At 50.5% G+C, this 23483-nt stretch overlaps 10 protein-coding genes across 10 annotated transcripts; 4 read left to right on the top strand and 6 right to left on the bottom strand.

Annotated features, from left to right (window-relative positions):
• Positions 1–251: 251 nt before the first annotated feature.
• BJY04DRAFT_181973 (putative MFS transporter) lies at positions 252–2924 on the bottom strand. The gene is made up of 3 exons (XM_073710270.1): positions 2434–2924; positions 557–2374; positions 252–503 (listed from the first exon to the last, which is right to left on the bottom strand). Exons 1-3 carry the CDS (start codon positions 2639–2641, stop codon positions 316–318), a joined length of 2214 nt encoding a protein of 737 aa, XP_073574571.1. The 5' UTR covers positions 2642–2924; the 3' UTR covers positions 252–315.
• Positions 2925–4137: 1213 nt separating this feature from the next.
• Positions 4138–6224, top strand: BJY04DRAFT_233032 (major facilitator superfamily domain-containing protein). The gene has a single exon (XM_073719865.1). It carries the CDS (start codon positions 4587–4589, stop codon positions 6147–6149), a length of 1563 nt encoding a protein of 520 aa, XP_073574570.1. The 5' UTR covers positions 4138–4586; the 3' UTR covers positions 6150–6224.
• A 152-nt stretch (positions 6225–6376) lies between these two features.
• BJY04DRAFT_215207 (EGFR-like transmembrane domain-containing protein) lies at positions 6377–7630 on the bottom strand (the record flags this gene model as incomplete). The annotated part of the gene is made up of 4 exons (XM_073715426.1): positions 6377–7117; positions 7171–7239; positions 7302–7429; positions 7486–7630. 4 exons carry the CDS (start codon positions 7628–7630, stop codon positions 6377–6379), a joined length of 1083 nt encoding a protein of 360 aa, XP_073574569.1.
• A 238-nt stretch (positions 7631–7868) lies between these two features.
• Positions 7869–11938, bottom strand: BJY04DRAFT_181964 (uncharacterized protein). Its single transcript, XM_073710269.1, has 14 exons — positions 11115–11938; positions 11009–11061; positions 10465–10958; positions 10363–10418; positions 10132–10313; positions 9893–10077; positions 9801–9827; positions 9389–9752; positions 9191–9275; positions 9082–9140; positions 8804–9020; positions 8634–8751; positions 8491–8585; positions 7869–8432 (listed from the first exon to the last, which is right to left on the bottom strand). The coding sequence occupies exons 1-14, from the start codon at positions 11899–11901 to the stop codon at positions 8119–8121; spliced, it is 3036 nt and encodes a 1011-aa protein (XP_073574568.1). The 5' UTR covers positions 11902–11938; the 3' UTR covers positions 7869–8118.
• Positions 11939–13384: 1446 nt separating this feature from the next.
• BJY04DRAFT_181957 (TMEM165/GDT1 family protein) lies at positions 13385–15407 on the top strand. The gene is made up of 3 exons (XM_073710268.1): positions 13385–14268; positions 14322–15210; positions 15269–15407. Exons 1-3 carry the CDS (start codon positions 13660–13662, stop codon positions 15334–15336), a joined length of 1566 nt encoding a protein of 521 aa, XP_073574567.1. The 5' UTR covers positions 13385–13659; the 3' UTR covers positions 15337–15407.
• A 279-nt stretch (positions 15408–15686) lies between these two features.
• On the top strand, positions 15687–19133 carry BJY04DRAFT_181955 (uncharacterized protein). Its single transcript, XM_073710267.1, has 5 exons — positions 15687–16044; positions 16202–17522; positions 17569–17871; positions 18049–18774; positions 18828–19133. Exons 1-5 carry the CDS (start codon positions 15849–15851, stop codon positions 18925–18927), a joined length of 2646 nt encoding a protein of 881 aa, XP_073574566.1. The 5' UTR covers positions 15687–15848; the 3' UTR covers positions 18928–19133.
• BJY04DRAFT_170136 (uncharacterized protein) lies at positions 19123–19973 on the bottom strand. The gene has a single exon (XM_073709209.1). The coding sequence runs from the start codon at positions 19863–19865 to the stop codon at positions 19395–19397; it is 471 nt and encodes a 156-aa protein (XP_073574565.1). The 5' UTR covers positions 19866–19973; the 3' UTR covers positions 19123–19394.
• Positions 19973–20721, bottom strand: BJY04DRAFT_170147 (uncharacterized protein). Its single transcript, XM_073709212.1, has one exon. The coding sequence runs from the start codon at positions 20576–20578 to the stop codon at positions 20081–20083; it is 498 nt and encodes a 165-aa protein (XP_073574564.1). The 5' UTR covers positions 20579–20721; the 3' UTR covers positions 19973–20080.
• A 1-nt stretch (position 20722) lies between these two features.
• Positions 20723–22177, top strand: BJY04DRAFT_170143 (class I SAM-dependent methyltransferase). The gene has a single exon (XM_073709210.1). The coding sequence runs from the start codon at positions 20866–20868 to the stop codon at positions 21775–21777; it is 912 nt and encodes a 303-aa protein (XP_073574563.1). The 5' UTR covers positions 20723–20865; the 3' UTR covers positions 21778–22177.
• Positions 21844–23413, bottom strand: BJY04DRAFT_170145 (NAD(P)H-dependent flavin oxidoreductase). Its single transcript, XM_073709211.1, has 10 exons — positions 23310–23413; positions 23238–23261; positions 23147–23190; positions 23022–23096; positions 22728–22954; positions 22664–22672; positions 22586–22605; positions 22415–22538; positions 22230–22368; positions 21844–22176 (listed from the first exon to the last, which is right to left on the bottom strand). Exons 1-10 carry the CDS (start codon positions 23368–23370, stop codon positions 21910–21912), a joined length of 990 nt encoding a protein of 329 aa, XP_073574562.1. The 5' UTR covers positions 23371–23413; the 3' UTR covers positions 21844–21909.
• Between the last annotated feature and the right edge of the window lie 70 nt (positions 23414–23483).

The raw sequence follows: 23483 nt of genomic DNA, 5'->3' as shown, positions 1-23483 counted from the left end.
CGACAGGCTGGAGAAGAGATTCGGAGAACCGGTTTTCTGCCCTGGACTAGTCCTTGTTGGGGAATCCTCGAGCGATCTCTGTAGCCGCCTGCACTCTGATTGGCGGGTAGTTTCGGCTCGCTCTCCCACCACTAGTAGCCTGCTTATATAACCAACCTTATTAGATTAATGAATCATAAATTCATGGACTTTATGACAGCAAGCCCACATCATTGTGCATGTGGCGCATATCCAGTCGGTGGCTTGACAGATTAGCATATGTGACTGTGGCGTCCATTCTCATCTAGGTAATCTTTCTATATATACTGTCTTTAATTAAAACCTTTCCATCAACCGCTTGCGAACCGTCCACATTCGAGCCCGCTTTCCATATATATACATTGGGATGGAGAACAGCAGGAGCCCAAATTGAATGACTCCCAGCGCCACAAAGACTGTTCGTGCCCCGTCAGCCTCCATCCAATCGACAACAAACAGCGAGAAGACGAGTCCATGAAAAACATCTAGACACCGGTTAGATTGGACAGCTTCAATTGATTGAAGGCAGGGGACTCACTTTTGCTCCAATTCAATGTCACTAACGCTTCACCGGCATATTGGCGGTAGCTGTCCACACAGAACGTAATAGATGTAGTGCTACCCAGACAACATCCAAATGATACCAGTCCAAAGAAAATGGTCGGCACAATCCAGCTGTCTTTCTCTTGCGCGCTCCACCCGAAGCCCATCAACCCAATTGTCGTCGAAAGTGCGATAGGGATCGCCATCACTAACCGAAACTCAGGCTCGTAAACCCCGCCGTTGCGCCGAGTCATGTAACGGACAATGATATCGGAGACTTTTCCTGCCACGGCTGTTCCTAGAAGCCCTCCAACAAACGGAGAGATGTAAACCAGCCCCGTCTGCAGAGGTGTAAAGTTATACGCATCACCCTCCTGGTAAATATGTGAAACGAGCTCGGACAGGACAATAAGCCATCCCACGGACAAGGCATATACCACTGTTGACCACAGCACCGCGGGATAAGCGAACAGAATAAAAGGACGCACAGCAACCCTCAACCAGCGGTCTTGCGAGATCCTGCCATTCAATACCCGCAGATAATACGTGTATGGAATCTCTGGTCGATCACGAAGTCGATTGGTGTATTGCACTGGTAAGCTTAGTCCACCAGAAGGGTCCAAAGACCCACTCCGAGCGGGAGACTGCGAAGCGAGGCGTCCAGACTCGAGGTCAGGCGGGTGCTGACTTGCTGGAGCGGAGGGTGGTTGAGTATTAGCCTTTTCGAAGTCAGACGAAGATTCTACACCTTGATCAGTTGTCCTCGTAGGGCTATTTTCTCTTGATGCCAATTCCGGCTCGAGGGGAAGCTCCTGCTTTTCCCGGTCGTGAATGCCAGGTTCAATCCCATCGTCGACAAATCCAACATGGCCCTTCTTGTTCCTTTTGTTAGATGCAGGATTTGGCACATCAACCGATGCTATCGTTTCTGGCTGCCGAGTGTCAGTATCGCGGCCTCGGCCACGGCTGTGTGCTACCATGTCTGACACACTCCGGTGAAAATGAGGTCTTTTGCGATGTTGACGTGGTCGGGGGGTACGATCCCAGAATGTCTCGGGCAAAAAGAAGAAAATTGCAACAAGACAAACACCAACAATGATTGCAACAATCCAGAATACCCATCGCCAGTTCAGCCCCCCAATGATAACCGCGCTGACTAGAGGCACGAGATTCTTACCACCAAGAAGTAGGAGTGTATATATACCAACTCGATATGCCCTCTCATGCAAGAAGTAGATCTCTGCGATGGTAGCTGAAGGTAGACATTCAACCGGGCTTACTGCAATGCCTTGAAAGATGCGAGCCACAACGAGGCTAGGATAATTTGGAGACAATGCACACCAGACAGCCGACAGGATGAACAACACCGCACCGAGTAGGTAAACCGGACGTTTTCCCCAGAGAATGGCGGTTGGAGACATGATGACCGAGCCGATACCCAGTCCTAGCATATATAACCCAGTGGTATATGCTACTTTCTGCGTATCAACATCGTAGTCGTCCGCGACTTGATGGAATCCGGCAGCGAGGATAGGCGTCATGCCTCCTCCCATCAGGCAATAAAATCCCAACGAAATCAATGCCGCATCACGTCGCCAGACAGGCCAGTTTAAGGGATCATTGGCGGAGTCATCCGGTTGCGGGTCCAGTACAATTTGTCCATTAGCAGTCTTCTTCGATGGGGGTGCCGATGCCCGCGAGGAGGATCTGGACTGAGGGCGCGAAGTAGGCAACGACGAAGCAGATGTACGGTGAGGCTGGTGTCTCAAGCCAAGTGGTTCATTGCGGTTCGAGGACAAAAGAAGAACAGTTCCTAGCCATCATGTTCAGCAACAGGACTGTTTGGAATAGATGTGTAAGGGATGTTCCTACCAGGGACTTCATCTGTTTCCGGATCACTTAAGATACCAAGCGTCGCTCTAGACCGATAGCTCGTCTCCTCTTGACCTGGCGGGGAATCTTCCTGCGATGCAGCATGGAAGATCTTTTTCCACCACCTCGTACTTGGGTTGGATTGTGATCCGGTGTCCTCCTGCTGGAGCCCTGTTGTTGTAGCCATATGTCCTTCCGGTGTCGCCATCGTCAGTCCGAGGGCTTCGCAAAAGCTCAAGATGTTCGAGTCGCAGTACAAATGCTACCAGATCTAGAAGAACCAAGCAAGTCTATGTTGAAAGGCACGCGTTCTCTGTATCAGTGGACAAGGTGTTTCGTTAGCGTTTCCGAGCAGCATTTTTTATCAAAAGAACTCACATCTAATTCTCGAGTACGCCAGCGCCCATCACCTAGGGTCCGGTCAGAGCCTGCGATGAGCGGAGCTGGAGATTCCAACTGGCGACGACGAGTATACATACTTATAGGACAAGAGGCACCGTGAGAAAAGGAGGGGAAAGTATCGTTGCGGTCAAGTCCTGAGAAAAACAAATCACGCGGTGCTCATCAGAAGACACGCTAAAGACTCAGCCCAAACCAGTCGAGGGCCACTGCCGAGGAATGGGCTTGAGTAGCTCGCTCTTGACCCAATCAATCAGCTCCGATCGACGGTGCTGCCCATGATTACCACATGTCATGGGAGCACCAGCATCTGCAGGCTGCACATTGACGTCTTCTCACAGATTGGGGCTTGGGAAGATCAAAGAGGGGGGTGGAAAGGAGGGATTGCTGGAGAGGGGACTGGGGGAGGAGGAGCGTTGGCGTCGGGCGATCGTCGCGTAGGCCAAGGTGGCTCATTTTTAGGCCTGAGGCATCAATATGGATACCGCGGATTTCAAAAGATCTAGTAGCCATGAACTGGAAAGCTTGGTCTTGAAACTCGTTAGAGGGGTTTTCTCGACCGTTTGAGCAGATAGAGGGATTGATTAATCCTGCACCCAAATGCATCCTTTCCCAGGATTCTGGGATTCTCGGAGGCTGAGCTGAATGCCAAGAGTGAACAGTTACCCAGGTACCACCGTGCGGACCGAGCACAGAAGTTAGCGGGTTCCGGGGTGAGAGTCTACATGATGGTTATTGTCACTTCCATTTATATGATTATGCATAGTAGCCTGAAAATAGATGTACCAAACAGTGTGCAAGTACTACGTATATCGGGGAGCATGAGTTGTTAGACGTATCAGACGTAATAGCTCCAAGATGCGTGAATCCCTGTATGAAGCTCATCCCGTGGGGGCCATGCATGCTCTTGGGTACGGAGTACGCAGACGGCGTTCTCCGAGCATGCTCTGTCCAGTGCCAAGTAGAATACAAGTAGTCTATACCGTACAGCATACGTAGTGATCAAACATAAGATAGCGAGTCATGGCAGGTACGGAGCATCACTCAGGGACTGGCCAGTGGCTGGTACTAGTATTGAGGAATCCCGTGATCCTGCACTAACCAGAAGGTGGATTAGTCAGAAAGCAGGTGACGGGAGATTCTCTAAGCTACCTAGCTAGGGAGACTTCGTACTCCACCACGTATCCTATCCATCAATCAGAAGGTTGCTTTTTAGTGCCGCTATAGCTAGTCTATCGATTTATATCGTCCGTTCATTGTCATTCTTACGGATCGGCTTCCTCATTTATCTCACCACGTGCGTGTGCAACGGGCTCCGATTCCTCCATGCCCCCAGGGCTTCACAATCCTGGCTGCTCCCAAGAGCTTCCAGACAATCCAGACAGCCTTCTAACCTTCCAATTGTCTTCTATTTCCCGCACCAAGCGAGCCTTTGACGCCATCAATCCCAGGCCCTTGTCACTCCCCACCCCCAAGGGCCAACGTGTTGTTGGATTTGCTCCTGAGAGGCTCGATATCTCACGCCAAGCTGCCAGTCGATGGGCCGTCCTTGTGCGCCCACAAGAGAAGAGAGCATGGCTGTCGCGCCAGCTCTCAAAAACCATGTCGAATCTGAGGCTTCTAAGCACGCAGCACGACAGCCCTGACAGCGGGGGCTTTCACTGCCACCCTTTACTTATATTGCACCCTAGCCCCGATTCCTGACTGCGTCGCCCATCACTCTATCTGATGACTATGGAGCAACCCCTACTGCTATGGCACCCTTCTACGATGCAGTCGAACAAAATTGGCGCCTATTCACGCCCACCGAGAGGCGCAACATAGCCGTCTATATCCTCGGGATTATGATGTACAAGTTCGGCCTCGAGGCTTTCAACGGTTCCATTGTGACTCTCGCAACCAACCGCTACGACTACGATGCCTGGCTTACCGAAACCACCCCAAAGACCTTCCAACGAGTTGGTCTCATGGTGGGTCTGAATCAGGCCTGTCAATGTGTCGGATCTATCCTGATCGCCCCGCTAATTCGGAGGTTCCCTTCTCGACTTGTTCTGGCAGGTGCCGTGCTGGTCTTTGGTCTTCTTAGTGCTTTGCTTCTCATCATCGATGCGAGCACAGGGGGGAAGTTTGCCCCGTCCTCCTTTCGCGACCGGCACCCTGAGCACGATTTTCATTACTACGGTAACTACAATACCGATGGCATTATCCCTGTCTATTGCGTTGCCGGGATCGCATACGGTATGGTTGAATTAATCCGGCGTGTGATTCCTCGAGATCTTGTCGGCGGTAATGTGCAGAAGCTCCGCCAGGTCGACGCCTTGGTGCATATTTTCTACGAAGTGGCTGGTACAAGTGGTGCTTTCTGCACTGCCCTAGCCCTTATCCCCTATTTCGGCAACAACTATTCCTTCATCATCACACCCGTCTGCTTTGCTTTCGCGGCTGTCGGCTGGTTTTTCCTTACCGACCACGGTTTCCAAAGTCAGCGAACCCAAGTTCTCGAAGATCAGCCACCCTATATCCAAGCGGTTGTGGTCGGCTTCTGGCTGTTCTTGGAATCCATCTGGACCGGTGCACGGCTCCTTTTCTCCTCTCGAAAGTTTGTCTGGCTGCTACCCGGTTACTCGATAGCGTTGTACGCCCATCGGTATCTCGAGAACAGTGTCGCTCCCGCCATCGCTCGTCGCTACCTCGGAAACGCAGCTTGGTCACAGATCATCGTCGGTGGCTCAAACTTGGGAGAACTATTTGGTGCGCTCTTTGTGATCCTTTTCACCAATACAGTGTCAACTCCGATCCCGTGGCTACGACTGGATGCGGTCCTGCTCCTAATAACCTGGTATCTACCTTACTGGCGGCCTGAACAGCATCAGGTTTCTATGGCGTGGGTTGCTGCGGCCACATTCCTTCCTATCTCTTTTGGCTGGGCTGCGGGTGATGTGTCGCTGGCGGCATACATCCAGGCCTCGCTTGCACGGGTTGAGTCAAAGACCAAGAACGTCTCCTCTCTGGGAGCCGTCATGGCCTTCCTCTACTCCACCTATATCGTTCTTTATGCAATCACGTCTCCTATTCTTGGAAGCTATATCGACCATGTCTATGAAAAGACAGGGGGGCCAGATGGAGGGGGCAATATCTTTGAAGCGATCCGCAACGTGGGTAGCGTTCAGTTCACGGTGGTCGCAGTCCTTGTACTGATAGCCACTTTTGTTCCACGGGGATCTTTGTCTCTGAATCCCAAGGTACTTCATGACGAGGACCTGGAACATGAACTGCCCGGTCTTGCACCTCTTTCCTCCAAGGAAGACTTCACCTAAGCAACATCATTGCGACGAACATAGACACGATAGAATCCTCTATGATATTTTTTATTAACTAATAAGACTTCTTTCACCACTACATTGACACATGGCCAAGCGAGTAGTACAGTATGTTGGTCAGTAAAATCCACGTCTCCATATACCAACACGTCAAATAACACAAAGACGAAGCAAACCCGCTAATATCAACAACGCCATCCGTCCGTAATTATAATGTAACAGAGCTACCTCCTCGGAGTTTCCGCCGCCAACTCTGACGGTTCCGCCTTCCGCACAGCCATATGCTGCGGCTGTATACTCTGATCCCAGATCCAATAAGGCTGGTTCTGCTGAGCCTGCTGCTGTTGTTGCTGAAAGTGCTGCGAGTACTGACCCAACGAAGGCGAAGAAGTCCCAAACGCATTGTCATGGATCGAATAAACTCCACTCCGCGGTAGCGCATACTCCATCGGAGTAAAACTCGACATCGTCCCGTGTCCCATCCCGGTTCCGGTTGTATTAACTGACCCCGTTCCCGTCTCATGAAGGCTCGGCGAAGCGCCAGGGACGCTTATGTGTCCCGGTATCCCAGTACTGGCCGTGTCGCCCTCGCTCTTCCCGGCTGCGGTGCCAGCTGAGGTAGAGAGCGCCCAGCGGGCCGTGCGGGTTTCCCTTGTGCTTCCGTCTTGTGAGTGCGAGAGCCATTTCTTGTAAACGTGGTTTCGGCCGAGCAGGAAGAGGAGGACGCAGAGGATTATCACGAATGAGACAGCGCCGACAACAATGCCTGCAATGGCGCCGCCGCTGAGGCTGTCTGAATTTGATGGGGAGGGGGTGGTTGATGTTGAGTGGGTCGCTGTGGTTCCAGGGTTGGTGCCGGTATTGGCGCCTTCGTCGCCTTCGGCTGGCATCGGCTGGCCGGGAAGGAGCATGTAGGGGGCCTCGAGGGCGGCTTTGTGTTGGGATTCCCAGGTCCTTGTGGAGTTCTAGCTGGGTTAGTTGGCGAAGAAGTCTCGCTTCGCTTACTGACCGAACGTACAGGGTTTATAACGCCCACCATGCCGTTCACGATACACGATTCGCGGCCGGTGCAGTAGAAAAAGGTCGGCTGCAATATCATCGAGGCATGTTAGCTCAGTCCTAGCGGCCATCCAATACAAGAAAGTGCACCTCATAATTCGCAACTGTCCAATTCCAGGTGGGCAATGTCCCGACGACCTGGCCGTGTACCTCCTCAAAGTCATTCCAGAAAAGAAGTAATCCCCGTCGGCCGGCATACAAGGGGCTCTCCAATCTGCCTGGACGACAGAGTGATTCCGTGGCGAGAATTCAAACACGATCAGATCGCCAACACTAGCGTCGAGTGAGTGAGGGACATATCCGTGGGGGTCCTCTTTCGGACCGACTTGGATGGTGTGGGTTCGCGCAGCGGGCGATGCAGTTGCTGTGGACGTAGGCTTGGATGCCGTTGTTACTGGTGGTGTATTAGCGGTAGCCATGTTTGTTGACTGACTCCTGAACTGGCGACGGCGGTAGCGAGGAAAAAAGATAATGAGAGGCGACGGTGGAGTTTATGAAACTATAGGTACGCTACAGTGAGAAAAGACCAGGGCCACGCATGACCCCAAGCAGGAAAGCGAGGCCAAGATGGTCTTAGAGTAATTAAAGAATATGAGACCCGGGCCTGGTGAAAGACAGAAGGGATGAAAGAGGAGAGAGAGGCGACGAAACGAGGATGGTGATTTGATGCTGGGATGTAACAAAGAAGTGCAAATCAGCCACTCAAGACTGACTTCTGCAGTTCCGCAAATAGATGGAAGTCCACTCTTTGAAGAGTGACACAAATATAGTTCTTGCTGTTCCTTGATTGGCTGTATAAATCATAAATCATTCTCGCTTGTGCCCCAGACATAACATAACATATATGTAGGTAGGTACCGTATATTATGTACCCCCCCTTGTAGACCGTGCATCCCCTGTGCCTGCCTCATGTAACCATCTCCAATATTGTCTGCGCCTCATTCAACTTCTCTTGCAGACTCGAGACCCCAGCCCTAACTCTCTGTACCAGGCCAGGCTCACGTTCGGCCTCGGTTGTCCCCCCCTCAACTGCTAAGACCACTCTCAAGTCCCTAGAGATATTCTGTGCCTCTTCGTCAACCTTGTGTCTCAGCTCTGCAAATATGTCGGTTGACATATCTGTGTAGTCGGTATGGATGAGATTGGAGAATTTCAGAAAGATCTGCGAATATGCAATGTGTTGTTGCATGAGGGCTTTTCGTCCCGCATCGCTGCCCGTGCCTGTCCCATTGTTGTTAACGCAATGGCTCCTTTCGAAAATGACAGGCAAATCCACTACCTGACTTGGCTTTGCAGGCATTGTAAGCTGGATGCATGATTTGTGCCATATAGGAACTGCTATTGTGGCCGTCCAGAGCGTCCTGGTTAAGCCGTCTTTCATCATTAGCCATTCTCACTTCTTAAGCTTCTATCATGACATACGAAGAGCGAACAAGGAGGCCTTCATAGGCTTTCTGTAGGACATCAAGTATGCATCGCTTCTGAGTTTCGAGATTATCGAGGAGATTCTCAAGGGCTTCCGGCGCGACATGGACATACTCTGATTACCATTTAGCACTCGATTTCAGATAGGCGGCGGGGGTCCGAGAGACCTTGGAGAGATGTATACAGTGCAGTAAACAAATCATTTATCTGGGCCTCTGCTGTGTCCTGATGATCATACAACCAAGATAGCAGGGTGCCCCAGGCCTGAGAGAGCTCGTCATTCGCAGAGTGTAGGATTTCGTTGTTCCAGTAGCGCATTTCTTCGCCTTTGGCCTGATGTACTCCGTACTTTCGACAAAATGCTGCGTACGTCGAATGATGCATCTGAAACAAAGCACTATGGTCAAAGAAAAAGATTGCAAAATGGATCAACCGGCATACTAACCCCTGCCCAATCACGGCAAGCTCTGAGGGCTCCTGCCTTCCATCGTTCTTGCGAGCCACCTGAGAACCAGATTAGAGCCATCAGCAGCACCCGCGTGCTAGCGACTTACGAATACAGCGTGTTATTAGAGTGCGGAACTGGGCATTGAGGTCTGCTTCCATGGACCGAACACAAGAAGTCTGAGATGTAAGGCGCTACACCGCGTTAGTATAGGTACAGCCTAGCCCCGAAATCATGTCAAATAGTCCGTAGCCTTTGGATTGGCACTTAGTGGAGAGCATTACTCATGAACTCTCAATCCACATACCGACTGCAGTGACGTTTGCGCCTCATCCAGAACCCGGCGAAGGGTGGTGGCTCTTTCGACCGTCACTGAATTAGAACTGGCGAGTATCCATTGGTTAATGGATCCGACAAGAGCCGGGACTTTATTCTTCAAGAAGGCAGAAGTCGCACGCATCTGGGCTTCTGCTGGTACTGACTGGCAATATTGCCGTAGCTCAGGGATGCCGCTCAGTTCAACATACTCCCTGGCTTGCTCTTTGCTTCCTTCACGGTATTCCACATAGAGCTTACTGCTCACGCAAAATACCTTGACATCTGGCTTAAAGTCACTAGAGAGTCTGGCAACCGCAAGCTCGTTTCGTCCTTCAATCAGAAGCTTGGTCAGTCTAAACAAGTTAGCATTGAATCTCATTGTAGAAAAGTAGAAAGCATACTCAAACTTAAGTCGCTCTAAAGCATCCCTGCAGTGGGTAAAAGCAATTAGTAGCAGTCTCGTAAAGTGAACAGAAGATAACCACAAGCCTACTTTGCTGTTGCCTCTTGCAGTGCGGCAGCCTGTTGCGCTTGATTTTCTTTCGAGCGCCGTCTACGCGTGCTCAATCTTGCGAGCGATTTTTCGGCTTGTTGACGCTGATTCAATAGTCTCTCAGCCTCTGTCTTCACTGGAACAGGTATGTCGGGGTCTCGAATAGCTTCTTCAGCGTCCAATTGCTGGCAGGGCACTATTAGCCTAAATACTGGGCATGTTGACCTCTGAAAACATACGGACTCTGATTTGGTACACACTATTCGCAGTGGCTGGTCACGAATGAGCTTATTCGATATCTCTTTAATTGAAGGATCCGTCCGGCATCTGTGTATTGCGCTGACCACAAAGACTTCGTCACAATCGTGACGAAGATATCTTTCAGTAGCTCTCACACGAGCGTAGTTAAGATCTCGAAACCCTACAGAGCATGTTATTGCTTAGCTCCACATAGAACGCTAGTCACATACCTGGCAAGTCTGCTAACACCAACCCCGTCCGTAGGACTGGGGATCTGAGATATACTCTGCGCGACGGTTAACAAAGCCCCTTGTGGTGCGCTAAGTACTGACCTGATCAGTTTGACGAAAGGCCAAATGGCAGGCCTCTCGGGATCACGCGATGCCACAGTAAGGCTATCAAGATTCTCCCTACAGTCGTATAAATCACTGGCCACAATTGTATGGTATAGAGCCTCCGGCCCACCGGGCCGTTCATCTAACCCAGATACAGCCCATTCTTCAAGTTGAGTAAGTATCGCAACTTCTGCATGAGTGCCCTCATTCGACAGAAACTCTTCCTTTATGTCTTTGTCTGGAAACAGCGATTTGAGTGTGCCAAAGGCCCGCTCTGCTAGTTGCGTTATCCTCGCACCTTCCTCCAGATCATTGATATCCAGGAACACTTTAGTATACCTCATCCGGTAGGCTACAAGTAGCTCTTGGAGAAGATCATTCATCTCGTCGCGATTCATGTAGCCCACTTCAAGTGTATACTGTTGCGGGTGCGAGTCATCGATGTGCCGAAATTCAGTCACAACTGAAGTACAAGCATCACCGTTTCCGCTCTAGAAAGATGAGCATTTATCTGATACAAAAATGTAGGGACACAACGTACCGAGCGCGCTAGAGCCTCTTGATCAAGAAGGGCGTTTATGAGACTGCTTTTGCCTGTGGGACTATCAGGCCGATATCTCAATTAGTTGGACTTTGAGGCGACTCACCCACCCCGGAGTCCCCCGTGAAACCCACGATGCGGGTTTCCGGGTACTCGAATCTACTTGCGGTTTCGACTCTGCCGTACAAGTCACTGATGTCTGTAGCCGCATCGTGGACCAGGTCAGATGTCTCCATGAATATCCTGAGGTTAGCGAGATGATCTCTCACTTCCCTCAACGACCCTTGTAGACGAACATCGTATATCGGAGCACGAGGGAGCTCTTCCCCTCGTACACTATAGGTGGAGTCGTCGTACTCAGTTTCTTCACTATCATAATCGGAGCCTGAATCTGCTGGGTGGTATGCCGTCCCGACAGAAGGTGTTACTTCGACACTTTGGAAAATCGAGCTGCGTACACCGGAAGTTGCAGGCCGCGACACAAGGTGACTGTCGTTTGTAGTCGGGCGATTCGCATCACTAGCAGGCTGCGGACTGGGCGTAGCGTTGTAGAGGTCTCTGTAGGTTGATGCACTGAGGGTACGGGATGAGCTGAGATTGCGATTAATATCCTGGCTGACGTGCTCGGGGCTGGTATTAAGCTCTAGAGTAGAAGTAGAAGTTGAAGGTGGGGATGATGTAACGGCAGGATTTCCAAAGATTGGAACAGATGTGGTTGTTGTACTACCAAAAGAGGAGAAGTTGAACCTGGGGGTGGAGGAGGGATTCACACCATTCGTGGGCTGAGATGGAGAGCCAAAGGTAAAGGCAGGGGAGGAGACTAAAGGCCGAGTTTGGAGAGGAGAGAACGAGAATGCAAAGGACGGCCTATCGCCATCAGCACCAACAGGCATTTTTACAATAGCTATGAGAGCACAAAATACGTAGAATAATGACTGAGGAGAGTGGCAGCATGCGAGATTTATGTTAAAAACAGTTTCTATTTTAATCACCAAGGAGGGGTAGTGGGAGAACTACTGCAAGATTACTGCGCCGCTTGAGCTGCATACAACTCCCCTGTCGCTTCATGATCGTGAGGTAAGGTATCCACTGGCTGTGAGCCAGTCATTTTCTGGATAGCTTCTCCTTGTTGTTCCAAATCTCGTTCTTGGGTTCCTGGCGCTTACGGTGATAAGACAACTACCATAGTTACTGGTTAAGCACTTTGCCTACTGTGAAACAAACCGGGCATGGTTTAGCGAAGATATACTGTATTTGTTTAGGTGGAAAGGTACATTCCCGGTCTAGCTATCGCTTCACCGTTCAAGAGCTGGAATGTCTCTGACCCTAGCGCGTTTTAGAACTCCCATCCTGGACCCCCACCCCCCACAAGAAGATCATGAATAAATAAAGAAAAGAGGAAAGGTAAGAGGAATAACAGAAACGAGAACGGCAGAGAAAATAGTTACTTATCAACCACCCCAACAGAAAGGGATACAGAGAAAGCTTCGGCCTTATGTTTGCCGCAGGTGGCCTCCGACTGAGAGCTCAAGGTTCAGCGAGAGAACACCTACCAGCCCATCGCCGTTGAACGTTCGAGCAAAGTACCCTGACTGACTCGGTGCCATAAACCTTGTGGGCTGTGAATTCTTTCTCGGAAATGACTACCGCATGGTTAGACTCTCAACTCCGAGTCCTTGTAGAGAGCACACTCGCCTTCTCGGACACGTTATTAAATCTCCAGCCTGCTGGCCGGAGGAGGAGCCCAATGCAGGCCGCTCCTTTCCGCCGTCTTCAGACACTCAATGGCTCAAGGAAATATTGCTGAGATTTGTTCGCTAGGGGCAAAGGAAGCAAGAAGAGGCACCAGGAGGTCTAAATAGTTGGATGAATTGCAGAAGTTAAGAAACCTAAGTGAGAGAAGGAAGGTATCAACAAGAAAATGACAGCTAGCACCTCTTGATCGAGATCCGATATAGGGAAGCATTCGGTAAGATCCACGAAGAGACTGAAAAATTAGTGTGACTGTCCATAACTTATCCTATCAATTGATACTTTCTCAAACCAATATGAAGTCTGAATAGCCAAATGCATACTCTTAAAGCAGCTAGTAGGCCTCATGTTTCAGGTGGTATTCTATCACATAGGATCCTAGCCAAAGATCATGTATGATGATTTTGATGAGCTCGTCCGACACAAAGTCATGTTGCTTGTAGTCTATATAGTACTACTAAGTTAGTAAAATTGAGGAGGGAGAGCAACGGACCGCAAGCGGCAAGAGACCACGTGATTGAGACCGCCCCTTTGCGGCCAGAAAATGCAGGCGTCCAACCCCAGGCCCAGCCCAGCCTTGACATTCGTCACTCTTTTTCATTTCCCACCTCCTTTTTTCCTGTCAGTCTATCTGTCTGTCTTTTCCTTCGCCGCCAGCTCCTTCCTCGAGTTTGTCAAAATATACATCTTCTGTCTCTTTACTACAATCTTTCGTCTTTTCCTTCTCATGCTAGTTGCCATCGTGGCTTAATCTGAGAGCTCGCCGATCCGTGATATCCTCGAACCCCCGATCGGCTTTACTCCTCTGGCCCATATGAAATTATAATCTCGCTTTCGAGAATTCAGATTGTTGGAGAGTCTTACTCTTAGTACGACCCGCGACTCACGCTTATTCAATAATGTATTTCAAGTTTTCGTCGCCTATCGTTTTCCTCCTACTTCCTGCGATTACTACAGCACTTGCATCGCAAAATGCAGATCACGAAAATGTGAAGGACTTTGCGGTATACCAACGCGATACATCTTCGTCCAATGCGGTCGTTTCTGATTTGGATGACCTGGCGCACAGTCCTTCTTCTAAGGGCACAGCGGACGCCCCCGTCGATGGCAAAGATGGCCGACCGCATGCTGGCCCTTGGGTTGAGACAAATGCGGAGCGGGATCGCAAGAAAGCGGGCGCCGTTACATCTGGAGATGAAGAAGTCAGATCAGACACCAGATCTATTGAACATTTAGGCACCAATGGAGACCCCATTCCCTATTCGAACGACGGCGTCATGGATGACCCCAACAGGGCTGCTCCTAAAGAAGGCACTCGAGGGACGGAAGGTGGCGTGTCGGAGAAGCTTAAGGGAAGTACCTATGTCGGGGACAAATCGCCTGACAGCCCCAGAGAGGCCCCGCCTCTCCCGCATAGCGAAGAACAAAAGCTTTCAACCACCGATGAGGGCACTAGCATCAAGGACACAAAGGCATTTGGCATTGATTCAACTCTCGGTGTTCTTGAGGTAAGTATTCCCTCCTAATTGCGTCATTGTTCCCGACTAAGGTTCCTTTAAAGAAACCTGCAGATTTGCCAGACAAACCACACGATATCCCTCTCCCCAAATCCCCCACTACAACCAAGGAAAGTCCGGTCGGCTTCGAGAAAGAAGGCTCTTCAGCAGCAGGCAGCTATGTACCCCAGGAGGGGGAGAGGGACGCCTTCCACTCACTCCTCTTCTCGTTTACCATGATTGTTGTTTCTGAGATCGGTGACAAGACCTTTCTGGTGGCGGCGCTGATGGCAATGAGACATCCGCGACTTCTTGTTTTCTCCGCGGCATTCTCTGCGTTGATCGGCATGACTGTACTTTCCGCGGTCTTGGGCCACGCCGTGCCTTCGCTGATTCCCAAATCGTACACAAAGCTCTTGGCCGCAATTTTGTTCTTCGTCTTTGGTGCCAAGATGCTCAAAGAAGGCAGGGAGATGTCTCCCGATGAAGGTGTTGGTGAGGAAATGAGAGAAGTCGAAATGGAGTTGGAAGAGAAAGAGCACGAGCAACTACGTATGAGCCGCCGCCGGTCTTCGGTAACGCCCCACTCCTTGGAAGCCGGGCGTCTGGGGCGCAAACCTCGCTCATCTACAAATCGTCTTCCTTCGCCTCCTGAGAGCTTGTCATCATCATCTTCCCGCGGGTCGTCTCCTCGACCGGGGCAACGGTGGAGCGATCTCCTTGTCGGCGTGAACAACCTATTCTCCCTTCTTCTCAGCCCTGCCTGGGTGCAGACGTTTGTGATGACTTTCCTGGGCGAGTGGGGTGATCGCAGTCAGATTGCAACTATTGCGATGGCTGCCGGCCAGGATTACTGGTGGGTGACCATTGGCGCAATTACTGGACATGGGATTTGCACCGCTGCGGCAGTCATCGGCGGCAGCGCCATTGCTGGTCGAGTGAGCATGCGTGTCGGTATGTATTCCTAGATACTCCCTATCTACTTGCGAATACATGGCTAACAATCTTGTAGTGACGCTTGGCGGTGCTGTCGCTTTTTTGGTCTTCGGTGCTATTTACTTGCTAGAGGCGTTGTTCTAGAGTCGATAGTCTGGTGCACGATGTTCGGCCGATAGATAATGGAAATCATGAGATTTAGAATTGATACCGTATTGCATTTCTACACTTAGGTGACTCTACTACCTAGGTACCTAGGTATGATAGATACTAGAGGGGACCTCAGTAGACTTTGAGATTCTTTCTGATCACGTGATGGGCTGGCAATCACTCCTGTCACGTGATTAGAAAAGGGTTAGGGTCGCGGTTGAGGTTGGGCTAGGGTTAGGGTTTTAGAGTCTGACTTATATATTATATAATATAACCCTTAACCCTATCCCGGATTTCAGCAGGTGTGATTGTTATGATTGTAGATGCGCCAAGCAAAAGCTCGATCCCGCCTCCTTTGTCCTCGCTGCAAATTCTACTCTCAACTTGCCAACATCCACTCCCGACCTTCCATCGACTATGCAGAGTCTCTATCCCGAGTTCACCTGAATTTTGCATGATCCGGACCTTTTAGCCATTAAATTACACAAAACGTCTAATATACCAAAATGCTGGGCCACTCCCGGTCGGGATCGCGACAAAACCTCTTGAAGCGTTCGGTGGTGCCCGCCACCGGTTCTCCCGGTCGCAGGCGTGTTACGAGAAGTCAAAGTCGCGAGGTTGAAGACACTCGCGGAAATTCCATTGCAGTCAACGCTTCTGCCAGACATGATGACAATTTGAGCAAGCGGGGACAAAGTAAGGGTAAGTCATGAGATGGCGAGGTTGGACTCAGTCTTTGTTTACCTTATCCTTCACCCGATCGGGGTTGTTTCTCGCGCTTCCCTCAATCACACAGTCCTCCTGTCAGATCGGTCTCATTTAACTTGGTTTTCTCTTACTTATTATCGGTCGCCGATAGCTCTCACTCCCGTTGTCGAAGAAACTCCCATCAGAACTCCGCGAAAAACAGGAAATAGGTATGGGGCTTCATACGTGCCAGAATCTCCAGATACCACGAACATCTCGGGGACTACGATGTTTGACGCATATCCTGAGCCGGAATCTGAACCAGGATCTGAATCAGGTCCTGATTCGGAAATGTTGCTTGATGCACTCCCAGATCTTGAGCGTGAAGGAAAGCGGATTTTGGGATTCTTAACACCTAGCACAGCAACTCCCAAGGAGATTAAGAAGAATGTCAAACTTCTTAGTGACCGAGGTAGTACGCAGAGCAGACGCTTCACTCGTTCAACAGCCAACTTCGCCGAACAGTTCGGAACTTTTGCCAACGGGACATACATTGATGCCGGGCGTATAACGCACATGATCTCCTCGGCACTTGCACCTAGACATGCGGATTTCAGAGGTTGGAGCCCAAGTCCTATCGTGCACATGGCCAACTGCGCGCGATTTGCTCAGGAAATACTCTTCACTGGTGCACAAGCCAACTTGCAAAGACAGGCAATCCGCCATATTGAAAGCCTATTTCCTCTTCCTTTCACGAGCGGCTTAGTTGTTGCAGGGCAAGAAAGGGCTCCCGGTCAAACTGCGCTCGAGAACGAAACTCTCGAGCTTGCACTAAATATACGCACGCAATCTTTGATTCAGCATTTAGAGGATCATCAGGATGAGCCCGATTTCAATCCCGGAACTGCCGTAAGGCGATATTTTCTCAATGAGGCGTCAGATCAGTCATCTTTGCGGGGGTTCAATCTACCAGAGTTTGGCCACAGCGATGGCACACTTCCGGAACAGTACGGAGGAACTGTCCAACGTCACCTCGACAATATTCTTTTGTACGAAGATGATGACGATGGTTCAATCGATGTGACGATACTTAAAGGTGTTTTCCACTGGGATCTGTTTAGCATGAGTGCGGCAGCGTGGATTCAGAGGAGAACACGGGAAATCCAGTCAGAATTAGAGAATTTTATGAGTGTGCATGCAGTACAGGATGCTTTCTTCGATTCCAAGCAGCCCACTATCGCTAGCCCACTCGGTGGCTCAGCACCGGAGCCGAATGCCGGTATCACAGACCCTGAACAGAGTGTCCCGCAACGAGAGACTACTCGACAAGAAGTTACGCCACACGATGAAGTTCCGAGAGACAATGCTGAGCAGGACAATACGGGGCGATTGAATGTCGAGCAGGAAACCCTTGCAGCGCCAGAAGTCCGACAGCATCAACCTGAGTCAACTGTCGTCCGTCAGGAAAAGGATCGAAGGCGATCGTCTTTACGGCAAGTCGACTTCTCCAGTTTAGACCAAGCTTCTAATATCTTATAGGTTTTTGAATTCTTCCTCCATGCAAAGCCTCAAGAAACGACAAGAACGTCTTCAATCAGGACGTGAAGTTGCAAACAAGGGTGCAGATCTTGATGTTACCCGAGAAGTTCCTAAGATGCCGGCCGATCAAACCGCGATTAACCATGAGCAAAATTCCTCCACATTGCCAGCCATACCTCCAGAAGTTCCACAATCTCCAGAAGCCACACCTACACTCGCGCACGATGAACCCGATATCACTTTAGGGGAGGAGACTCATCTCACCATTGGTAACGATGGCTCTCACATAGAGAGGTCCCACAGCCCTCCTGTCCCAAGAAATGCCATTGCTTGGAGCCAAGGAGGTCAAAGAGCTGCCGACACAGATGAGATGGCGATCGGGCGCAGCGCATGGGAGTTGACCAAAAGCGGTACATCCACACAACCGTCTGTGGAGTCTACACACGCTGGACCTTCTGGCTCAAGATTTATTGGCCACAGCCCTCCTCTCCCCAGAACAGCCGTGCCCTGGAGCCAAGGAGGTCAAAGAGCTGTCGACACAGACGAGATGGCAATTGGGCGCAGTGTGTGGGAATTAACTAAAAGCGGTGCTTCCACGCAATCGTCTGTGGAGCCTACACAGGCTGGGCCCTCTGGTTTACGATTCATTGACCGCCAAGCAAACGCAGAGCGAGTTTCTCCAAACATGTATACTGAATCACCAGGCGCGGTTACAAGGGTTGAAGAGCGTGTATCTCGAAAACGCGCCCGACCTTTGGATGAGGTCGAGTCCGATGTCGATCGTGATTACTTTGACTATGACAATCATCCAGTGGACATCGAGCGTCAACGGGCGAGGAAGCCTCAACGACCGATTGATAAACGACCACGAGTGGAAGTGCCAGGGGTCCGAGATCACACCAGCGTAGACGCCAACGAAGACGAATATGTAGATGAGCCTCTGCGCGCAGCTCATCGGCGGAGACAACCCGGTGTCATAAGTCCACGGCCATCCAGTCAGAGAACTGTATATAACGCCAGGAGGAACTGGACTGAAGCTGAAGACAGGCGTCTTTATCGCTTGATGGAAGAGAACGGGGTCAGCTGGAGGAAGATTGAACAGAAAAACGAGAGTGACCCTGTACTTCAAGGTGAAACGCGGATCATCGGTCGAGATCAGGTGGCGCTCAAGGATCGAGCTCGTAATATCAAAATCAAACGCTATCGGTATGTATTGCTCGTCTCTTGCCACTTCAGTCTTGATGCTGACATGCTTGCAGGGAGGGATTGCCTGTTCCTCAGTTTTTCGACAATGTTACGATGAAGGCAAAAGACTATGCGCATCTTGAGAAGCAAGGAATTATTGTGCCTCGTCCTTAGGCTCATGCTTGATGTCTGTTGAATACCCCGATTGGCGCATTGGGGTACTGTTTTGCTTCGGCTTGGCTTTTTCATGGTTGTTTCTACAATTGGATACCCAGACAGAGCGGTTGTTTATTATTATGACTTCCTTACCCTATATAACTCGAAATTATTTCCCAAATGCATGTGGTCTTTCAAGGAAGAATCTTGAGATTGATTTGGTGATAAGCGATTGTGGTATCTAATAAAAAACCTGCTACTGAGAGCGTATATCACTAGTAGATCGGTATCCAGGTCTCAGCAATAAGAATCCCCAGCGACAGTCCAGTTACAAAGAGTCGTCACTATCATATCGTCCAGCGATATGAACAGTCCGACTAACAGAATATATCATGGGCTCCCGCGATTAAGAATATGAATCCCGCCCTCCATCTTCAAGACCCAGCAATAATCGAACACGGCAAGGCTAGTAACAATAGCTAGACCTAGAGCCAACACACAGCCAGCGAAACCAGGAAGCCACCGAGCATCGACAGAGGGTTTCCGAGGATGGCACTGGCACCACCCGTTGGTGTCGGGGAATCAGCAACAGGGCTAGACGATGTAGCACCTTGCGACTCTTGAACTGTAGCCGTGGCGACCACGGTCGACATGGATCCAATGCCAGCCCCAAGACCTGTAGGATCGGTGTCCGGTGCGGTCAGAATATCTGTCGGAATGGAGGTGGTGGTGGCGGTATTCGGTAGGGCACCAGTTCCGGTGGGGGTAGTGCTAGCGGATGCGATGGGGTCGCCAGTCTCAACGACGTTAGGATTGACGCTGTAAGAAGATTCCGGAGAGGAGTCGACGGCTGTGAGAATGTCTGTGGCGATGTCTGTAGTGCTTGGGTCTGAGGGAAGTGCGGCCGCAAGAGGGGCAAGCAGGGCGACGGAGACGACGGTCTTGGAGAAATGCATTTTGTTTGAATTTGGTAGCAATGAGTGGAAGCAAGACTCTGGTATAAAGAATGAATGCCGTCTGTTCGAAGTATGGCGGACTCGGTAAGGAGAGAGAAAAAAAAAGAATGAATGCAGAATTCGAACGGAACCTCAAATGTCGAGCTCCAAAGTCCCTGGTTCATCGAGGACGAACGTCCGGTTTAAAACCGAACCAATTCCAATTTTGAGGAATGTCAATGAAGGAACCCAACCCCTTGGGAGCATTGAGGATCCTCTCCACTCTCCAGACAATGAAATCGCATTATCAGCGTCTGAAACACAAACGACCCGCCGATCGTAAGGATGTCTCCGCCAGGAACGACGCCATTTTTCTCCAGATTCTGAAGCCAAACTCGAACTGGTTCGTCAGGCGGCTCAGGCCCCACGGTTCCACAGTGATCCTTTGTTCTTTTTGGTGGCATTTGCTCGGTTAGGGATGTGGTGTTGGATCCGTTAAATTTTGGGCCGCCCGAAGAAGACTGTGAGTGGTGACCTGAATCCTGAGTGATGTCAGTGATCAACGGACTATTGAATCTGTCAGACAAGGGAAGCCTTGGAGTTGGATTCAGATGCAGATGTGCCTTGCATAAGGCGATGAAACTCCGGAGTACGGAGTACGATTCTGGCATTGTGCTCTGTAGACTGTAGGACTCGTTAAGTGAACTCTCTTCAGTCACGAGATCGGTGTCCATTCCTTTTGGCCTCTCCCTTCCTTCCTACCACCACTACCCATCTAACTAATGTTCTGTGTTTACAGCAGAATCCGCCTCTCTTGATTCTTCCATGACTACAGTATATACCTCAGAACCTGGCTAATGAAGATGCAACACGTTCAAACTTCGTATTCCCTGGCAAAGCCACTCTTGGCTCTTTCTTCGAGCATAAAACCCTGATCATCTACCAAGTCAAGGCTCCAATGGACTGCAAACTTCCGACAACGCAATAATTCGGCAAGTACAGAAATAGTATCCAATTTATCATGGCCGACGGACAACAATCCGCTCATGGTGCAAAGTATGCCTACACCAACCGGTACTGGCCTGAGTTCTACGACCTTTGGGTGAAGCAACTGTTCGGCTCTGACCTTGAGAAATACGATGCCTTCTACTGGAACATGGTCCTGCCATTCCTGCAGGATAAGAAACTTTCTTCCACCGAGGCTACCGAGCCGTTGCGCATCGTCGACGTTGGCACGGGTACAGGACGCGTGATCCGTGGGATCCTAAACCGCTTCAAGGAATATGATCATCCGCCACGAGTGCAGATCCTGGGGGTGGACCACAGCCAGGAAATGCTGAACCGAGCCGAGCAACTTCTGAGTTCGGAGGTGCAATCGCCCCTCGAGCTAGGCTGGCTCAAAACGTCTGCGGCGTCACTGGTCGACGAGAACCCGGATTTGCGCAACGCTGTTGACCTGCTGGTCTTTGCTGCTGGAAGTATTGGCCATCTGACTGCGGCTGGCGAAAGAGAGCAATTCTTGCGTCAGGTTGCCGAGGCGCTACGCAAAACACAGGGCTCAGCACCTGCTCGGTCAGTTGCAGCGATTTCTATACTTGAAGAAACTGAAGTAGAAGATGAGACGTCGGATGACGGGGTTCAATTCGGCGAAGAGATGCGCCTCAGGTCCTTGAAATGGCCAGAGCTGGAGTACCGAAAGTCCGCGACTGCCACGACTCGCGATAAGAGCAAGGGCGTGATGGTGGAGGATTTCTCTCTGAAAGTAGTTGATATTTCAACCGAGGCTGTCGTTCACGCTCAGGACTATTCGTGGAGCCTCAAACTTTTCAATCAAAATGAGTGGGAGGGAGAGGTGAGCCGAAGTGGTCTGCGCACCGTTGAGAAAGTGGAACAGGGAGTCGAAATATGGTATCTGCTGCAGTTGATCGACTGAACAAAGGAGCACCGCAGCAGGTCAATACACCCTTGGCCTAAGATCAATCTATTAAGGCATAGCATTGGGTGGACAGAGATAGAAATGGATCTACTTTGACATATATGTCTCTAGCCTAGGTAAAACAGCAAGTCAAAGGCTAGCTCGGCTGCTATACAGGCTACTAGCTCTCGATAGAGACTCAACTGCCTCTCGTTCGATAGTGCGAGCGAGTTCCTCGCATGTGGGAATGGACTTGATCAGTCCGGCGGCGAGGCCGACTGACCAAACTCCCGCGTCAATATCTCCAGTCTCATACACACCTTTACCCCTGGCACCAGACATGAGATGGGCTACTTCCTGGAACTGAGGCTCCAGCGTGCCGTTCTCGATCTTATGTACCTCCAAAGTGACAACGTTCTATCCAACATCAGCATACGAATCTTGAGTATTGTCTGCTAAACCTGGCTCACCCTCGCCAACCGTGTGGTATTTCGGAATTTTCGAAGAACCAGTATTGTGGAGTTCTCATCCATCTTGACGATTGCCTCTTTGACATTTTGGTGGATGGGAGCTTCGACTGTGCACATCCATCGAGTGCCCATGTTGATTCTATCGATATTAGCAGGCAGTTTCTCACCACGAGGTCTGGGCATACCCTTCGGCTCCAAGCACAAGAGCGGTAGCCAATCCCTTGCCATCGCAGAACCCGCCAGAGGCGATGAAGGGAATCTTGAGCTCTTGGGCGCACCGTCCGAGAAGAATCATTGATGTTATATCGTCTGTCTTTGTTAGTACGTCGGACTTTACACTAGGAAGAGATGTTTACATTCCCCTCCATGACCAGCGCTACATGGATCCTATGGCATTAGTCGCATCCAGTATCTCAACCAGAAGGTATCCGTACCATTCAATGCTGTCGCCTTGTCAGCTTCAAATCACCCATCTTAGTATGCGACGCGGATACTCACCCGTCGATCGAGATGCAGTCCACGCCTTTTTCCTGCGCCTTCAGGGCATGGCCGAGAGACACGCATTTGTGAATAACAATAACGCCATTGCTCTTCAGGTACTTGAGGATAGGCTCTGGGTTGCCGGCAGTTTCGATAATCTTGATGCCTTCTTCAACGGCGGCTTTAGCATAACCCAAATAGTCGGGGGCGTTCATTGCCGGAAGCATGGTGATGTTCACACCGAACTACGGAGTAGGTCAGAATCGGCTTCGCCGAGATGAGCTTATTCTAGAGTTCAGAACTCGTGCTTACCGGTTTATCAGTCAGACTGCGACAGCGGCGAATCTCGGCTCTAAGGGCATCCGGCGAGGGCTGGGTGAGGGCTGTCTATTCGTCCTGTCAATTCTTTGCTCGAGTGCAGGATGCGACGGGCATACCAAGAACCCTAACCCTCCAGCGTTTGCAACCGCAGAAGTCATCTCTTCTTAACATTAAAGACTGCTCGGTAAGCTCCTGCGATGGACGTACCAGCGCGACCAACCCACATCATGCCTACAGGGTCAGAGCCTGGTCGTGGTGCTTTCATCTAGGGGCTCTTACCTCCTTGGACAATAGGAACCTTAATCCCGAGTGTTTCTGTCAACCATGTTTTGAAGGGCATTGTGGACTATATCTGGTGGATCAATGTTGTGTACAGAAAACTGAGAGAGTTGTTGGAGGCAGGGCGGACATCATGGATCTATCTAGGCTTTGGCTGGAGGAGCCGAACCGACA

This window comes from Aspergillus karnatakaensis (assembly GCF_047715665.1).
Source record: "Aspergillus karnatakaensis strain CBS 102800 unplaced genomic scaffold BJY04scaffold_9, whole genome shotgun sequence".
NCBI classification, from domain to species: domain Eukaryota; kingdom Fungi; phylum Ascomycota; class Eurotiomycetes; order Eurotiales; family Aspergillaceae; genus Aspergillus; species Aspergillus karnatakaensis.
Note: the sequence above shows the minus strand (reverse complement) of the source record. Positions and strands in the feature narration are given on the sequence as shown.

Bases quoted from the DNA above. Each gene is read 5' to 3' on its own strand.
- BJY04DRAFT_181973 (XM_073710270.1), bottom strand. From the start codon at position 2,641: ATGGCGACACCGGAAGGACATATGGCTACAACAACAGGGCTCCAGCAG. The intron at 2,375-2,433 runs GTAGGAACATCC...CATGATGGCTAG, and splicing joins GGAAACAGATGAAGTCCCTG to GAACTGTTCTTCTTTTGTCC. The intron at 504-556 runs GTGAGTCCCCTG...ACCGGTGTCTAG, and splicing joins GACATTGAATTGGAGCAAAA to ATGTTTTTCATGGACTCGTC.
- BJY04DRAFT_233032 (XM_073719865.1), top strand. From the start codon at position 4,587: ATGGCACCCTTCTACGATGCAGTCGAACAAAATTGGCGCCTATTCACG.
- BJY04DRAFT_181964 (XM_073710269.1), bottom strand. From the start codon at position 11,901: ATGCCTGTTGGTGCTGATGGCGATAGGCCGTCCTTTGCATTCTCGTTC. The intron at 9,021-9,081 runs GTTAGTATGCCG...GCTTTGTTTCAG, and splicing joins CTTGCCGTGATTGGGCAGGG to ATGCATCATTCGACGTACGC. The intron at 8,433-8,490 runs GTAGTGGATTTG...ACAATGGGACAG, and splicing joins TGCCTGCAAAGCCAAGTCAG to GCACGGGCAGCGATGCGGGA.
- BJY04DRAFT_181957 (XM_073710268.1), top strand. From the start codon at position 13,660: ATGTATTTCAAGTTTTCGTCGCCTATCGTTTTCCTCCTACTTCCTGCG. The intron at 14,269-14,321 runs GTAAGTATTCCC...GTTCCTTTAAAG, and splicing joins CAACTCTCGGTGTTCTTGAG to AAACCTGCAGATTTGCCAGA. The intron at 15,211-15,268 runs GTATGTATTCCT...ACAATCTTGTAG, and splicing joins TCGAGTGAGCATGCGTGTCG to TGACGCTTGGCGGTGCTGTC.
- BJY04DRAFT_181955 (XM_073710267.1), top strand. From the start codon at position 15,849: ATGCTGGGCCACTCCCGGTCGGGATCGCGACAAAACCTCTTGAAGCGT. The intron at 17,523-17,568 runs GCAAGTCGACTT...AATATCTTATAG, and splicing joins CGAAGGCGATCGTCTTTACG to GTTTTTGAATTCTTCCTCCA. The intron at 18,775-18,827 runs GTATGTATTGCT...ACATGCTTGCAG, and splicing joins ATCAAAATCAAACGCTATCG to GGAGGGATTGCCTGTTCCTC.
- BJY04DRAFT_170136 (XM_073709209.1), bottom strand. From the start codon at position 19,865: ATGCATTTCTCCAAGACCGTCGTCTCCGTCGCCCTGCTTGCCCCTCTT.
- BJY04DRAFT_170147 (XM_073709212.1), bottom strand. From the start codon at position 20,578: ATGGACACCGATCTCGTGACTGAAGAGAGTTCACTTAACGAGTCCTAC.
- BJY04DRAFT_170143 (XM_073709210.1), top strand. From the start codon at position 20,866: ATGGCCGACGGACAACAATCCGCTCATGGTGCAAAGTATGCCTACACC.
- BJY04DRAFT_170145 (XM_073709211.1), bottom strand. From the start codon at position 23,370: ATGCCCTTCAAAACATGGTTGACAGAAACACTCGGGATTAAGGTTCCT. The intron at 22,369-22,414 runs GTATGCCCAGAC...TAATATCGATAG, and splicing joins CTTGTGCTTGGAGCCGAAGG to AATCAACATGGGCACTCGAT. The intron at 22,177-22,229 runs GTGAGCCAGGTT...GATGTTGGATAG, and splicing joins ATACCACACGGTTGGCGAGG to AACGTTGTCACTTTGGAGGT.